This window comes from Danio rerio, chromosome 16 (assembly GCF_049306965.1).
Source record: "Danio rerio strain Tuebingen ecotype United States chromosome 16, GRCz12tu, whole genome shotgun sequence".
Lineage (NCBI taxonomy): Eukaryota > Metazoa > Chordata > Actinopteri > Cypriniformes > Danionidae > Danio > Danio rerio.
In genome coordinates, this window is record NC_133191.1 from 39,191,469 (window position 1) to 39,207,570 (window position 16,102).

Genomic DNA, 16,102 nt, shown 5'->3' on the forward strand with positions numbered 1-16,102 from the left:
TTTAAATGAATGATATATAGTACATAAATGTATAGTCTACAAAGATTTTACTTTTGAAGCGTTTCAAGCACACTTTGATAAAAAAACTGATAAAACTAGTAATTATTGATTTTTAGTATACTACAAGTTCACTGAAGCAGTACTAAAATATATATATTTTAAGTGGTATTCATTGGAAATAAAAATTAGTTATATTAAGATGTCACTAACATTTAACACCAGGTGGAAAATAACTTTATAGAAAATTTAAAACAACTATTTAGATGATGTTTTTACACATATGAAATAAGCTAAATCTTATTAAATAACCATGAGCCACTTGTGACTTTGTCGCATTTTCATTTTTAAACAAAAATATTTCCTTTCTATTAAAAATAAATGTATTTCCAGTCTGATAATTAATGGCAAAAAAAGAAGAATGAGTTTATCTGATGATGGATTCGAACCATGAACAAAACATGATGCCATGCGCTTTACGAACTGCGCCACTCACGCTGTTGTTAAGCGCTCTGTAGTTATGTTGTCTCTGTTGATCAATCAGTGATGGGATTAAATCGCTCAAATAGCTTATTACAATGAGGTGTGCTATTTGCGCTTATTAGTCTAAGGGTGCTTTCACACCTGTGAATCGATTCAGTTGTTCCGAAACAGAGATTAAAATTGTTACATTGTTGCTCTTTGCTCTTGGAGCGGTTCGCTTTCACACTGCAAAGTTTCTAATCGGACCAAAAGAGCTAAAACAAGTCACGTGCGAGTAAAATCTTCTTACATTGGTCAGAGTGTCAGGGTTTATTTTGCAGCGTCCCGCTCAGCTGTCAGGAGAGGTGGTGGTTTGGTGGTGATTGACAGGGGGCGCGCGCGTGACGTGTCTGAGGAGAGACACGGTGGGGAGGGGTGAGAAGGGTGCGCGACGATGCCTATTTGAGGACTGGGAGAGAGACGCGAGATTACCGGGAGATCATCCCTCGTTTGCGGGCATCCGGAGACTCACGAAACTTCCCGCCCTACTCATAATTCTCTCTTCATATAGCCGTAAGCCTATTACATATCCATAAAACACTGTGATATAACCGCGCTCGGATCGGATCGCTTTCTCACTGCAATCGAACCGCTCCAGGGTTCGTTTCAATCGAGCCGAGACCACCTCATTCAAGCGATCTCGGAACTGGCGAAGCGAACTGGGCAAACGAGATACGTTCTGAAACAAAAGTGTAGGTGTGAAAACACCCTAAATAAACACTCCAAAATCTGTATTTTGTTCACCCTTGCAAGGGCCCCAATAGCACACGGGCCCTGGGCTTGTGCCCATAATGCCCATTGGTTATTTCGACCCTGGGTTATAGCTATGATTTTAGTTGGGTATAATCAGGGATAGACAGTATTTATGATACATGTATTTCAAATACATATTTCAAACACAAAACAGTATTTTGTCATTTGTATTTGATGGGGTTTATAAAACAGGCTTAAACTTTTGTATCAAAATACTTTAGCGTCTTGTATTTTTGTATTTTTTAAATACTGTAAAATACTTTGTAAGAAGACTGCATAATGTCATTATAAAAATGTGGACTTTATTAGTGGTCTTTTCTCAGTTGTTTGCCAAGGCTTGAGATCTCACTAGAAAATGTATTAATATAGAAGAAGTTGATCAATGTTTGGAGTATGGTTGGAAATTATGCATCCAATATAAAGTAACAGACAAATAGAAGAGGTTGATTTGGGAGCAAGTCAAAATAAGACAGGAAAATAAGATATATTATAGTTAATTACAAACGTTGACATAGTTAATCAGTATGAGACAAAAATATGAAATAATACTCCAATCTACAGACTGGTGAAAACTCCTAGTGGCAGCAAAAACAGTTAATACACTAAATCAGTTTAATGGTGAAGGGATTGATGGAATAGGCCTATTGATAGAAGGTTTGCGAAGAAATGTCATGCTCCCTTGTAAAAGTTTTTTGTAGTATTTTCAAAATACCCAAAAACAGTATTTTATTTGATAGATTTTGTGGCTGCTGTATTTTGTAGTTTATTTTGATACACTTAGAATGTAGGTTTTTGGTATTTTATTTTAAAATACATTTGAATGTATTTTTGCCCGACAGTGGGTAAAATAACCCATATATTAAAATTATTAGAGTATTTTTATATGCATTTTATTCTATTTTAGTACATCAAATTAAACTAAATGTTAGTGAGAAATATTTTCTTAGGAAGTAATTCAAGATATATTTATAAATAATTCTTTATTTAGTACATTTATTTTGGGTAACACTGATTTTAGCTATGTGGTTTTTAGTTTCAATTCTATAATAAACTACAAATAGTTAATTTGTATCAATCAACTTCTTTTTTTGGTCAAAAAACTATTTCCTTGGCTACTATCTGAAAAAAAGTTTTAAAAAGTTTGTTTTAAAGTTTTAATTTAATATTTTTTGCTAGTTAAATCTAGTCTAGTCTCCGCTGCTTTAGCCCAAGAGTGAAATAGTAAACACGCATAAATAGTGACACATTTAGAGCTGCTCATTTGTATTAAATACCATGGTCGTCCTCAAGAGGGCAGCAGTGAGTTAAAAATACAACCCGTTTTAACTGACAGAACGTCTCCGTTGCTCCTGTTGTCTTAAAAGATACCATAAAAAACATCTAAAAAAAACAGATATACCTGACACTATAAGTTTGACTTGGAAAAAAATAATTAATTCACCTTGTAGAATTTAAATATAGTCCTGCTTTATTTATAGGACGAAGTGACTGCCTTGAGGAAAAAACAGTGACCAGCGAACATCAGGAGAACTTCACAATCTCAGTGATCTTCTGAATATGGATACAGAAAGACAGTAATGCGGTGCTGAGTGGAATGTGAAGGTATGAGGAATCATATAGAAATCCAGCACTTGTGACTTGTTGAATACTTCCTGGTTCAGCAGACCAGAAATCTGATCTCCATTCAGACGGCAATCAAACTACAACAACACCTCTTCTTTCTTACATAAATCAGCTCATTTGGTTATGGGAGCTCTCTCTCGGTTTGCTTCTTGAGACTCATATATATATATATGTGCATTTTGAAATATGTAAATATCAAATACTGAATGTCTTATATTTCCGTGGACATTTAGGGTGAAACTAGGTCATGTTTCAAAGTATTTAACACTTTCTGTTGTTGTTGTTATTATGTTTCTGTTTTGTGGCTGTACTCTATAGAATCTCAATCAATAAATATTGGCATTTATATTGCTAACATGTTTTACTCCAAAAGAGTTGAACTTTTTTTGAATGCTGCATTAACATTTTGTCTAGTTCACAAAAAACTTGAAAATATAATAATTTTTTTGTTAAAAACAAAGGAAGATATACTGAACACCATTGAGATGATGATAAAGTCTGCTGAAAGGTCCATTAGAGTCGATATGACATCTATTGAGGAACTGTATCAACAACGATGTCTAGGGCAAATAGCATTTTAAGGGATCCAACCCACCCTGGCTCATGCCATCAGGCAGGCGGTACCGAAGCCTGAGGAGCAAATCCGTGCGGTTTCATGATGGTTTTTATCCTGTCTTTACAAGACTTTTGAATAAGACTATATTTTAAACACTGTTGATAGCTAGTATGTAATAATAAACCTATAAATAGTTCAACTAGCGCCAATTGTTAACATTCTAACTATAGTAACAAACTGTGCAATAGTTATTTAAGTATTTATTCCCTTCTGTGATTTGTTTTTTTTAAATAGGGTTATATTTTAATATTATTTTAAATTCATGAAATTCTAAAAGCTTATTTATTATGATAGGTTTTTATAGTGTTTGATGTTTTTTTTCCGATGTTGGGATGTTTTAAATGACAAAAATAAAAGAAACTAAACTAAACTAATGAGTGTTCAGTAAAAAACAGCCATTGACTTCCATTGTATTTGTATTCCTACTATGGATGTCAGTGTCTGCTTTTTCAGAATATCTTATTTTGAGTTCAACAGAAGAAAGAAAGGCATGCAAGATTAAAATGTGAGGAACTTTTTCTTTTAGAGTGAACTACATGTATCCCCTAAAACACAATTCTAGGTCATTTCAACAAATGTTAAACGCAAAAAAAAACAATATAAAAGTTTCTTTGTGAATGACAAAAATGACTTCGCTTCATCTCTAAACAGAATCTGAAAGTCCATTTTGGTTTGGTGAAGATGAGATTTTAGCCTCTCTTTAGACCGAAAACAGCATCTGGAAACCATGTGGAGTGCATTAGATCTTCATAGTCTGACTAATCACTGGGAATGGATTATTTTTAATGACATACAGACTAATCCTGCATAACAGAAAGATCTTAGTAGGGTTGCAGCGACGAAAAGTACCATGAATCAAATTCTTTCGCTTTTCCGGGCTCATTTTTTGATGTTGTGACTCTCGTTCACACATATTGGGTATCATAGTCCAGCATCTTAATCAGAATGGACTTCATAAACATAATTTCAAAGGTGTTTCATTAGAAAGTTCTGGCATTTTCTGTGTAAACTCTGTTATTGGTAACACTTTGGTCTACTGTAACTGTTTGTGGTTTGGCACTTGTAGTGGTGTAAGGTTTAATAATCTCGCCAAGATCTCTTCATATCATTGCACAGCCAGAAAAGTCATCTGGAACTGAAGCAAATGATACAATAATGCTTGGTGAGCAGCATTTGAAGGAATAGTTCACCCGAAAATGAGAACGGCGCCATGATTTACTCAACCTCAAGGCATTCTCGGTGTATACGGCTTTCTTCTTTAAGATGAATACAGTCAGAGTAGTTTTACATTTTATGCTGGATCTTCCATGTTTTATATTAGTGTTGGGTGGTGGCCATTTTAAGTGGTGCATTAATCTGTCATTAAATCAATCCATACATCAGATTGTTGTGTTGAATCATGACCTCAAATAACTGACTTCATGCATTCAGCCACTGCTGGTTCTCGATAACTTGACTATAGATCGATTTGTTGCAGAAACGTAAGAATAATGTAGTGTTTAATGTTAAAGCCAACTAGTTTTTCTTGGTTAATGTCGTCTTCTGTGGTAAACCAACTGTGTAGTCATTAGTTTCTGTGAGACTTGTTTTTTTTCTGGAGCTTTTGTTAGGAATGCATCTTATGCCACATGTCAAGTCAGAGGTCAGACAAGAGGTTCTAGAACAGGCCAGTGATTTGAATTTATAATTTTAATATTAAAAATAAAACATTGATAAGTCATAGATGAGAGTAGGAGCGTAGATTGACTAGTGGTTCAAATGCTTTAACTTTCGGCTCTTCCTTTACCATAAGGACCGGTACATTGACCGCATTACTGCTGCCACTGCACTAATCCACATCTCACCTATGCTCATGGGCTTTGGGTCATAACGGAAAGGACAAGATCTTGGATAAGCACACCCTCATAGATAGCATGAGGAGCTCTGTCACCCAGGAGGAGCTCGGAGTAGAGCCACATCGAGAGAAGTCAGCTGAGGTGGCTCTGGCAACTGTTTCGGATGCCTCCTGGACGCCTACCTAGGTAGGTGTTCCAGGCATGTCAGACTGGGAGGAGGCCTCGGAGAAGAGCCAGGACACGCTGGAGAGAATGTGTCTCCTGGTTGGTCTGGGAACACTTTGGGATACCCTGGAGGAGCACAAGGAAGTGTTTGGGGAGAGCGAAGTCTGAGGTTCTCTTTTAAGACTGCTGCCCCCACGACCTGGCCCCAGAAAATCGGTTGAAAATGAATAAATGAATTGATAAATCTTGTTTAGCCCCTGATAGCAGGGTTACTTTTATGATGGATTATGTGCTTTTAGAATTGGAAGTTTTAAAAAAGTGGCCACAAATATGGAAGAGCCAGGGTGAATTGTAACACTACATCTGACAAAAAGTCGCAGTGAGGATTGAGGTTGAGTAAATTATTCGGTCATTTTAATTTTGGGGTGCACTATTCATTTAACTTGGATATTAAAGATGATTTGAGTCTATTTGGAAACTTTACTTCTACTTTTTTCGATTTTAGTCTATTTTTTTTTATATATTCTTTTCATGATGTAAAGGCAGTACTCTTAATTGACTGATGACTAAAACAGCGCGGAGATTGACTGTAAAATGCACGTGGTAATCTGGAAAACATCAGGTTTGCAAGTATCTTATATATAATTTGTTACTTGTATTCTGAGTTTTTCAAATTATTTGGCAAATCAACCCTTGATTGTTTATTGTTAGTTTTCTAAACTAATGCTGCGGTCACATTAGAGTTTGTGTGTGTGAAATTCTGCTGTGAAACGGGACAGGATGAAACAAGATGATTAGACATTTTAAAAAGCAAGCGATTGGTCCATATTTTAAATGTCTGTCTAGAGAGCTCATGTTTTGGTCATCGGTTGGTCTCAAACAGTCAAATGATGTGATTTTGCAGGTATGAGTTCATCAATCTTGAGCTTTGCAATGCAGCGAACTGCAAAATTTGTCGCACAAGCTTGCGTTTCCGGTCTGACTCATTCATGTGCGTATGAATGGAAGTCTAAGGGGAGAAAAGTCCAGTGTGATCGTAGCTTCACTTGGGGAGGAGCATGCGATATGATTGATTGCAGCTGGTCTCTCATCTGCAATCATAGATAAACCAATCAGATTAATCCAGCGGTGTCAAACTCGATTACTGAAGAGCCACAGCCCAGCAGTTTACTTAAGCCTGTTATATCTACAGGTATCAAACAAGCCTATATGACTCGATTAGTTTGATCAGGTGTGTTTAATCAAGGTTGGAACTAAACTGTGCAGAGCTACGGGGCTCCAGGGACTGAGTTTGACACCTGTGGATTAATCCAAACCTACAATAAAAAAAGAATCCCCTGTCCACCCCATCTCCCCCTTTTTCTCCTTTACCAGGAGGAGCTCTTGAGAACTACCTGATCTTTTTACTTGCTAAATGACCAGGTGGGCTTAATTATCTCCGAGCTCATGGTTTATCCCGGGACAGCATTTCAAACCTGCAATTAGTATCAGGCAATCTCTATGTGTGAACTCTTAAAATAACATCTGATTGGTTTACTTGCAATCCAGAGAAAATGATCCATCTTGGATATTTTTGGATTAATTTAGGAATGCATATATTGCTGTATCGTTTATTAGATATTTTTTAAATAATTGATCAATATTGAATGTAACATTGCTGTTGCTCATCTCCAATCTCCCTTTTTTAGCAGGATTTATTATTATACAAGTTCAACATTATTCATAAAAAATAATCAGCAATTTAATAAATTGCACACTTTTACAAAGATGTCAAATCTACAGTATGGTGCAAAGAGTCACTTTTTAAAAGAAATGTTTGTCGTGTTGTAATTACTTTATTTAAAAAACAAACATTGGTGCTGAGTTTTAATAACTGTGTATCTCTAGCTATTTGGTTGCTGCATGGCATGATTTACATGAAAGATTTCATTTTTAAAAAAAGTACAAAAATAGCAAAAAAACAAAGCATTTATACAGAATAAACGGCATGGTGCAAAAGTGCATTTGCTTGGTTGTGAGCTTCAATATTCACAAACCAACTCAGACATCAAAGAAAGAATTTGTGCTTTAAATTTACACCCGATATTAAGATGTGTTTTGTTGATCTGATGATAGTAAATAAAATAGTGTAAACATGGTCTGAAATGCGATCTCATCCATTCATCCACCTCCAGAGGTAGTCAAAAACATCAGATTGGATTACCTTCATAATGTAAACAGTCTTGTGATAGAATGCAATCAAACTGTCTAAAAAACCCATCTATTTCCACCTACTGACTTCATTCTTGAACATTTCAGGACATATTGTTGATCAGCAAGTCCTGATTGTAACATAAACTTGCAGTGTTTGGCATAGATTTGCAGCTTTCAGAGCAGATGCAAAAGCTACTCTTTGTATTATTCTCCATCGTCTCATGTGATTTTTACGTAGTGTAAATTGCTTAAACTTACAATATTAAATCAAATGCTCAGAAAGGCTCATACACTACCTGACAAGTCTTTTCGTCAATCCCAGTTGTAAGAGCAACAAATAATAACATGCCTTCTAGTTGATCATTTGGAAAAGTGGCAGATGGTAGATTTATCTGATGAATCATCTGTTGAACTACATCCCAATCATCACAAATACCTATTGGAACCCACATGGACCCAAGATTCTCACAGAAATTAGTCCAATTTGGTGAAGGAAAAATCATGGTTTGGGGTTACATTCAGTATGTGCAAGAGATCTGCACAGTGGATGGCAACATCAACAGCCTGATGTATCGAAACATTTGTGCTGCCCATTACATTACAAGCCATAGGAGAGGGCAAATTCTTCAGCAGGATAGCGCTCCTTCTCATACTTCAGCCTCCACATCAAAGTTCCTGAAAGCAAAGGTCAAGATGCTCCAAGATTGGCCAGCCCAGTCACCAGGCATTGAAGATGAATCCAAAAAATCTTGATGAACTCTGGGAGTCCTGCAAGAGTGCTTCCTTTGCTATTCAAGATGACTTTATTAATAAGTTATTTAAGTCACTACAGAGATGTGTGGATGCAGTCTTCCAAGCTCATGGGAGTCATACACAATATTAATTCTTTTTCCACTGCACCATGACTTTATATTCTATACTCTACATTATTTCTGTTAAATGACAAGACCTTCATCTAAGCAAAGTCAGACCTTTCTGTCCTAATGAAATAATTAAAAATCAAGGCAGGATCATGTTTTATTTTGGTAAAATAAGTGTAATCTAGAGGCCTTTGCTTTTCATATAAGCCACTTCTGATACCAAATGATCAACTAGAAGTCAAGTTATTACGCGTTGTTCCTAAAACTTGGGTATTCCCACCCACAGACTGATGTGGCCAAAAGATTTATTTAAAAATGTGTTAAAAAATGGACTGTTGTGTTTTGTTTTTGTTATTCTGATTGATTGGGCCGCATTCTTATCTGTGGTAATTTACTCTATATATACACACACACACACACACACACACACACACACCTGTGACTGTTGCTTGGCAACCATTTCACTATCAGTTCAAGTGTTTTATTTTGTGAAATTTTAGTATGTATATTGGATTAACCATTTAATAAAAGTAATAATCCCTATTAAATTGTGGTTTACAGTGAATTTATAACAGCTAATGATTTTTTTTAGGTCCTCCACTCCACATTGTTATAAATTCACTGTAAAGAATGGTTTCTTGGGGCTTATTGCTTTTGTTTCTCTCACCTTCTTTTGGTCCATCAGCCAAAACACATCTTGAAGGGATAGTTCACCCAAAAACACAAATTTACTCACCATTTACTTATTTAACCTATGGATTAAAATCTTTTGAAGAAACTTTGAAGAGGGTGGTGCAGTGAGTAGCATGTTCGCCTCACAGCAAGAAGGTTGCTGGTTCGAACCTCGGCTGGGTCAGTTGGCATTTCTTTATGGAGTTTGCATGTTCTCCCCGTGTTCGAGTGGGTTTCCTCAATGTGCTCCAGTTTCCCCCACAGGTCCAAAGACATGCGGTACAGGTGAATTGGGTAAGCTAAAATTGACCATAGTGGATATGTGTATCAGAATGAGTGTGTGTGGATGTTTCCCAGTGATTGGTTGTGGTTGGACGGGCATTCGCTGCAAAACATATGCTGAATAAGTTGGTGGTTAATTCCACTGTGGCGACCTTAGTTTAATAAAGAAACTAAACGAAAAAGAAAATGAATGAATGAATATTTTGAAGATTGTTGAAAACTGGAAAATCATTGACATCCATAGTAGGAAAAAACATACAATGGACATCAATGGCCAACATTTTTCAAAATATCTTTTTATTGTGTTTAACGCAAGAAAGAAACTAGTTTTGAACAAGTGAAGGTTGAGTAAACGATGACAGAAGTTTCATCTTTAGGTGAACTATCCCTTTATCACCAGGTGTAAACAGAGCCAAAATGACTTTTCATTAAGCACCAAGACTTGAGGACTGTCCCCAGTTTGCCCAGTCCAAACAGAACAGCTGTACCCGTGGTCTGCAGGATTACAAGAACACCAGTCTGACGTGTTTTTTAAAAAAACGTTAACTGACTTCAGATGTCAGTCTTTGAGCCCATATCCAGGAGTCTTAACTCAATAGTAGTGGACTCTCCCAATCGTCCCTGTCCCCGTTCCCAGAATATCAGGCTGTCCGTTCCTCCAGATCTCCCTGATAATCCTCTCCCGCTCCTCCAGCCGCTGCGCTCGCTCCAGTTCCTCAGCCGACGTGAAGACGTTTCTGCCCAGTGTCCCATCCGGAGTGATCAGGTGGTTGTTTATGGGGATTTCTGTGGTGCTGTGGCGAATGGAGGACTCCAGGCCTCCTGCATCCTCCTCTTCCTCTTCATCTTCACTCTCCTCATCCTCCTCGTCCTCTTCGCTAAAGTCTTTGAGCTGTTTTTTCTCCGGCGTGGATAGAGCCGTGGTGGTGCGAGGCTTGCAGGAGATCCGGATGACCAGGAGACAGAGAGTGAGCACCAGGCCAAAACACACGCCGATGACGAAGTAAAGGCCAAAACTCTCTGGATTTGCTGGAAAGCAGGAGGAAAAAAGGCTGGTTTAGTTGATGAGCATCTCAATATCTGTTTGCAGTTCTGTTAAGCTGAGATGCATGTTATTAATATTAGACATAAGAAACGCTCTGACCTTTAATGTGAGCATATGCTGCAATAGTGTTGCTCAAGAAATCCATCTCCTTCCTTTTCACATTCATCCTGGCTTTGTCTTGGGTTTCCAAATCTACTATATAAAAAACATAAGTGCAACATGAGCATGTGAACAGTTGCAGTTCGGCGGTTGTCTTTGAAACACAGATATTTTATATATATATATATATATATATATATATATATATATATATATATATATATATATATTTATGTGTGTGTGTATGTATGTGTATATATATATATATATATATATATATATATATATATATATATATATATATATATATATATACATACACACACATATATATGTGTGTGTGTATACAGTATGTGTGTGTGTATGTATGTATGTATGTATGTATGTATGTATGTGTGTGTGTGTGTGTGTGTGTGTATATATATATATATATATATATATATATATATATATGTGAGCAATATTACACGAGTAGCAGTGCGATGTGGCTGTATATTGGCACTGGTGGGTGCATGCGTTGCAATATACAGCCACATCCCACTGCTATTCATGTGATATTGCATTTAAACAACAGTTTGACGGCATAATTGTGTATATAAAAAAGAAAATCAAGCACAGGGAGTCTCACAATCTTTTTATAAGAGGAATTATTTTCTTCCACCATTCATTCACATCTGCAGCTGACGTTAGAACAGCAGGAGTCGTTGCTCATTTATAAACGTCACTTTAGAGCTAGTGTTTGAATGATTCTCTAGTGTAATGTCTAATGTTATGACAAAACAGGTGATTTTGTTCACATTTTAAGATTATAAGGCTGAAAAGCATAAAATGCCATCAGTCTACAGAGATTTTCCAGTATTTCTCTGTTGCAATCGGGAGACCACAATATTACTATGGAATAAATGCAACACTAAAACCTACAAAAGAGAGAGATCTACTTACAAAGTCATTTACTTGTTTAATAATGATTTGATCAGCTGTAGTTTAAAATTGTTTTTCTCTTGGGGCTTATTATACATCTCTACCGCCATCTTGTGGATGAACATCGTCAACCGTCTTTGCTCAATGACAGGCTTATTGCCGCTGATGCGCTGTCTCTCAGAAATTATAAATATTTAAAAATAGGCACTATCCTTATAAATAAACAGCATAGTTGCAATCTAAACAACTACATTCTCAACTAAAAAACCTTCAAAGGTACATTATGTAGCCCAGCAGCAGCAATATTTTTCAAACTGTTGAGTGTCCTCTTCTTGTCGCTGTATGTGGACAGAGTAATACACAAGGATGAAGAGGCGGTACGAGTGCTGTTACTGCCAGAATATTGCATGGCTATCAGCCAATCAGATTCAGGAACCAGACAGAAATGTTGTATGTTTATATATATAATTTATAAACATACAATATATATAAATAAATAAATAAATAAATAAATATATATATATATATATATATATATATATATATATATATATATATATATATATATATATATATATATATATATATATTAAGGGTGTCACGATTTAGATTTTAATCGAAAATCGATCGAAATTTATGCTCGACTTCGATTATCGAATCAAAAAATAGAATCGTCGATGCTGCCACGCCCCCATGTCACGTCAGCTTGGCTTGCCAAGCGTGAAAAAAACACGCTTGTTGAAGTGCTTGTTAAACTGTGCAGACGCAGGAGACCCATCGTCAGAGCTTAAACCTTCAGGGCTCGACAATAAGGACTGCCCGATAGCCCGGAGCCAGCGTGCGAGACGCTCGGGTCAGTGTACAGTGCTGCCTTGTTGACTGACAGATTGAGCCAGAGCTGCGTGCTGCGACTGTCTGTCAATTGTGTGCAAATACAATCTTACGGTGCTTTCACACATAGACGTTTGTTTCGGAATCTGTCTCGTTTCCCCAGTTAGCGCGGTTTGTTAGGCATAAATCCAGCAGTTGCGCTCGCATCCGCGCCAAATCAATCAGTCCGAGATCGCCTGAATGAGACGGTCTCTGCCCTACTGAGCGGATCGATTGTAGTGAGAAAACAAAACAGTGCAACGAACTAACGACCCAGGCTATATCACAGTGTTTTATGATCGTGTAATAGCTATATGAAGAGAGAATGCTGAGCAGGGCGAGATGTCATTCTTACCGGTAAATGCGAAAGTGAAAGCATGCTGAAATATTACCGAGAGCTGTTTATCCAGCCTGATCTTGGTTTATCCTTCAGGAAAATTGACCGAAATTACTATCTGTTAATTTTTCCATATTTTAATCGTATAATATGTTGTATTAGGCCTGTTGTTTTGTTAATTTCCGCACTGACAGCTCGAAAGAAAGACTTACATTGATCTGATGCAGTCTCGGTTCATCTGCTCTCTATAATTTAAGCCTATAATGCAGAATTCTAGCCAACGTTTCTTTAATAGATTGATTAATTCAATAGATCGATTTTTACAAAACCTGACAATTGAAATGAGGCTTTTAATATATGAGAAAGTCTGACCTCTGCTTTATATTCGGTGACGATGTTTGTGGGTTGTTAAAATTAAAGTGCACATTTTCACTTATAAAATATTCTATACACAACTGGTCAAAAGTTTGGGGTCAGTATGATTGTTAAATATGTTAAAATAAGCTTCTTCTGCTCACCAAGGCTGCAATTATTTCATCATAAATACAAATTATGAAATGTTGCACTATAAAATAACTTTTCAAAAGTAGTTTATCATATAATTTATTCATTTATTCCAGTGATTTTAAAGATGAAATTTCAGCTTCATTACTCCAGTCACATGATCCTTCAGAAATCACTAATATTAATTATTATTATATTTATTAATGGTATAGTAACAAATGCAATAATGTCTGGAGTAATAATTTTATTTGAAACTACATACAATAACAAAGTAGTTATTTAAAATTTTGATAAATATTTAACAATTTAACATTTTTTACATTTAATAAATGTAGCCTTGATGAACTGAATAAGTTTTCTTAAAAACATTTTTAAAAAATTCTGTAAATATATATATACAGTGGAAGTCAGAATTATTAGCCCCCCTTTGCTTTGTTTTTTTTCTTTTAAAATATTTCCTAAATGATGTTTAACAGAGCAAGGAAATGTTGATAGTATGTCTGATAATATTTTTTCCTCTGAACAAAGTCTTATTTGTTTTATTTTGGCTAGAATAAAAGCAGTTCTTAATTTTTTATTAACCATTGTAAGGTCAACCTTATTAGGCCCTTAAGCTAATTGTTTTTCTGACTGTCTCCAGAACAAACCATTGTTATACAATAACTTGCCTAATTACCCTAGCCTGCCTGGTTAACCTAATTAACCAAGTTAAGACTGCTTCAATCTTTTACTTTCACACTAGTCATTTTAGCAAACACCTCAGATACTGTTGGCTGGTTCCTGTTGGTTGTGCACCTTTTTTTACCGGCGCCATAATAACAACACAGATCACTGCCTATTCACAAGAAAAAAGTGATTGACAGGTGGTAATTATGTGTGTAACTTGCCTTTATTCATTTACTGTATGATTTGTTTATGGGTAAAACAAAGACCATACAGGTCAGGTAGTTTAAACTGTAGGCTACAAATAATTAATTTGTTATTAATTAATTAATTATTCATAATCGAAAATCGAATCGAATCGTGACTTAAGAATCGAAAATATAATCGAATCGAGAATTTGGAGAATCGTGACACCCCTAATATATATATATATATATATATATATATATATATATATATATATATATATATATATATATATATATATATATATATATATATATATATATATATATATTTATTTTATTTTATTTTTTTTTCCCAGAGATGGGTTGCGGCTGGAAGGGTATCCGCTGCATAAAAACTTGCTGGATAAGTTGGCGGTTCATTCCGCTGTGGCAACCCCCAGTTAATAAAGGGACTAAGCCAACAAGAAAATGAATGAATGAATGAATATATACATACACGATTTTCTTACTGTACCTTATGATAATCATCTTCATAATAATGGTTGAAACTGCTCTTCAGGTTTTCAAAATTTCAATTTAAAAAGTCAAATTTAAAAAAAAAATAGAGCAAACTAAAATGAGGTCAAAGAGCAAGCTCTTATGTCCTTAAAGGTAAAACCGTCATACAGAGAACTTTTTGAACAAAGAGCTTTTGCTATAATTCTTTTGTACTAACTCAAAGTATATATAACTTGACCAGTAAAAATACCTAAAGATCCCAAACATTTACAGCCCATCCACATGAGCCTGTTTAGTGAGGTTAAAGGTCAGTATTGCCAGTAGCTACCAGGGCCCGCTTCCCTAACAAATCTCCATTTAAACCCGTGTAACCAGTAGTCGTGAGTAAAGGACATGATACAACACTCCTTCCTCATGACGTCCAGCTGGATTCATCTGCACCCATTTCCTTTCCTGTTTTGCTTGCGTCTGTAGTGTATTTCCTCCCTGATTTTTTTTTTCCCCTTTCTAACTGTGAACTCCCAAGGAAGACTCATATTTCCAAAAGCCAACAAATAGCGGCACACCCTCACGTACAGTATGGGGGCAAGAGTTTAAGGAGGTTATATTTATAACCCCAAACAAACAAATCCACCACATTGACAGTTCTGGTTCCCATCTCAGAGCGGGCGCCACAGAAAACACAGAGGTCATGAGCGTCGGCCGGATCTGAACACACTTTCCTGTGTTCTCCTCATTCATCCCATACACTACAGTTCCCGCTGACTGAGGCTTTTCTATTGTTCATGGCTTTGTGACATCACTGCTGTACACATGCCGTTCAAGTGTGTGCAACTCGATAGGAAATTACACATTATCGTAGCCTGCGGAAAAGACTTTTAAAGGCACAGTTCCCCTTAAACTTAGCTTTCTCTTTTTGTTTATTCTACCTTTTTCTTTCATAGGAACACAGAAAATGTTGAACATTGAAACTGTTTCCATTCATTAAAACTTAATTTTAGCTATCTGAATACATGAAAAGGCAATAAAGCAAGAAAGGAGAAAAGTATCCTATGCTAAAACCAATAGTACTTTACTTGAAAAAAAGATAGTAAATCGTTCCCTTATAATTATTATGTAAACAAACTATGTGCATAATTCTAAAAGAAAGTTAAGGGAAAGCGTTTATTCACATTTTTAAAGTGCAACTATGATGAAAATCATTATTTGTAAGCTGTTTGGACAGGACTGTTTGCAGGTATAGTGTGTGCACAGTCATATTGGGGTATTATAAAGACAATAAGTCTCTTTTTTTTTATTTCCTGACGGTAAAATAGGATCCAAATCCCTCCCATTTTGAGGCCCACCGCAGCATGACATAAGAGTGTGGGTTTCCCACCCACCGAATTGATTGACATCTGAGTATTACCATGTCTTCATAGTAACATGTATAATCATATCCACAAGACAGAATGTGCGC

General features: G+C 36.0%; 2 protein-coding genes across 13 annotated transcripts in view; one reads left to right on the forward strand and one right to left on the reverse strand.

Moving 5' to 3' along the window:
* Positions 1-16,102, forward strand: part of sh3d21 (SH3 domain containing 21) — a 63,295-nt gene that overhangs the window by 29,991 nt on the left and 17,202 nt on the right. For 6 of the 7 annotated variants that reach the window (XM_005158311.6, XM_005158312.6, XM_005158313.6 and 3 more), the window contains one exon: positions 2,751-3,267. The exons of the other annotated variant lie outside the window; for it this stretch is intronic. In XM_005158311.6, coding sequence (XP_005158368.1) covers positions 2,751-2,783 — 33 coding nt within the window. In that variant the 3' untranslated portion in view covers positions 2,784-3,267. Of the gene's footprint in view, positions 1-2,750; positions 3,268-16,102 lie in introns of those variants that run through there. 7 annotated transcript variants of the gene reach the window in all.
* The window catches only part of eva1ba (eva-1 homolog Ba (C. elegans)), a 33,154-nt gene continuing 24,378 nt past the window's right edge, over positions 7,327-16,102 (reverse strand). For 4 of the 6 annotated variants that reach the window (XM_009292407.5, XM_005158308.6, XM_073924395.1 and 1 more), the window contains 2 exons: positions 10,663-10,758; positions 7,327-10,547 (listed from right to left, as the gene is read on the reverse strand). In XM_009292407.5, the coding sequence (XP_009290682.1) occupies positions 10,111-10,547; positions 10,663-10,729 (504 nt within the window). In that variant the 5' untranslated portion in view covers positions 10,730-10,758 and the 3' untranslated portion in view covers positions 7,327-10,110. 6 annotated transcript variants of the gene reach the window in all.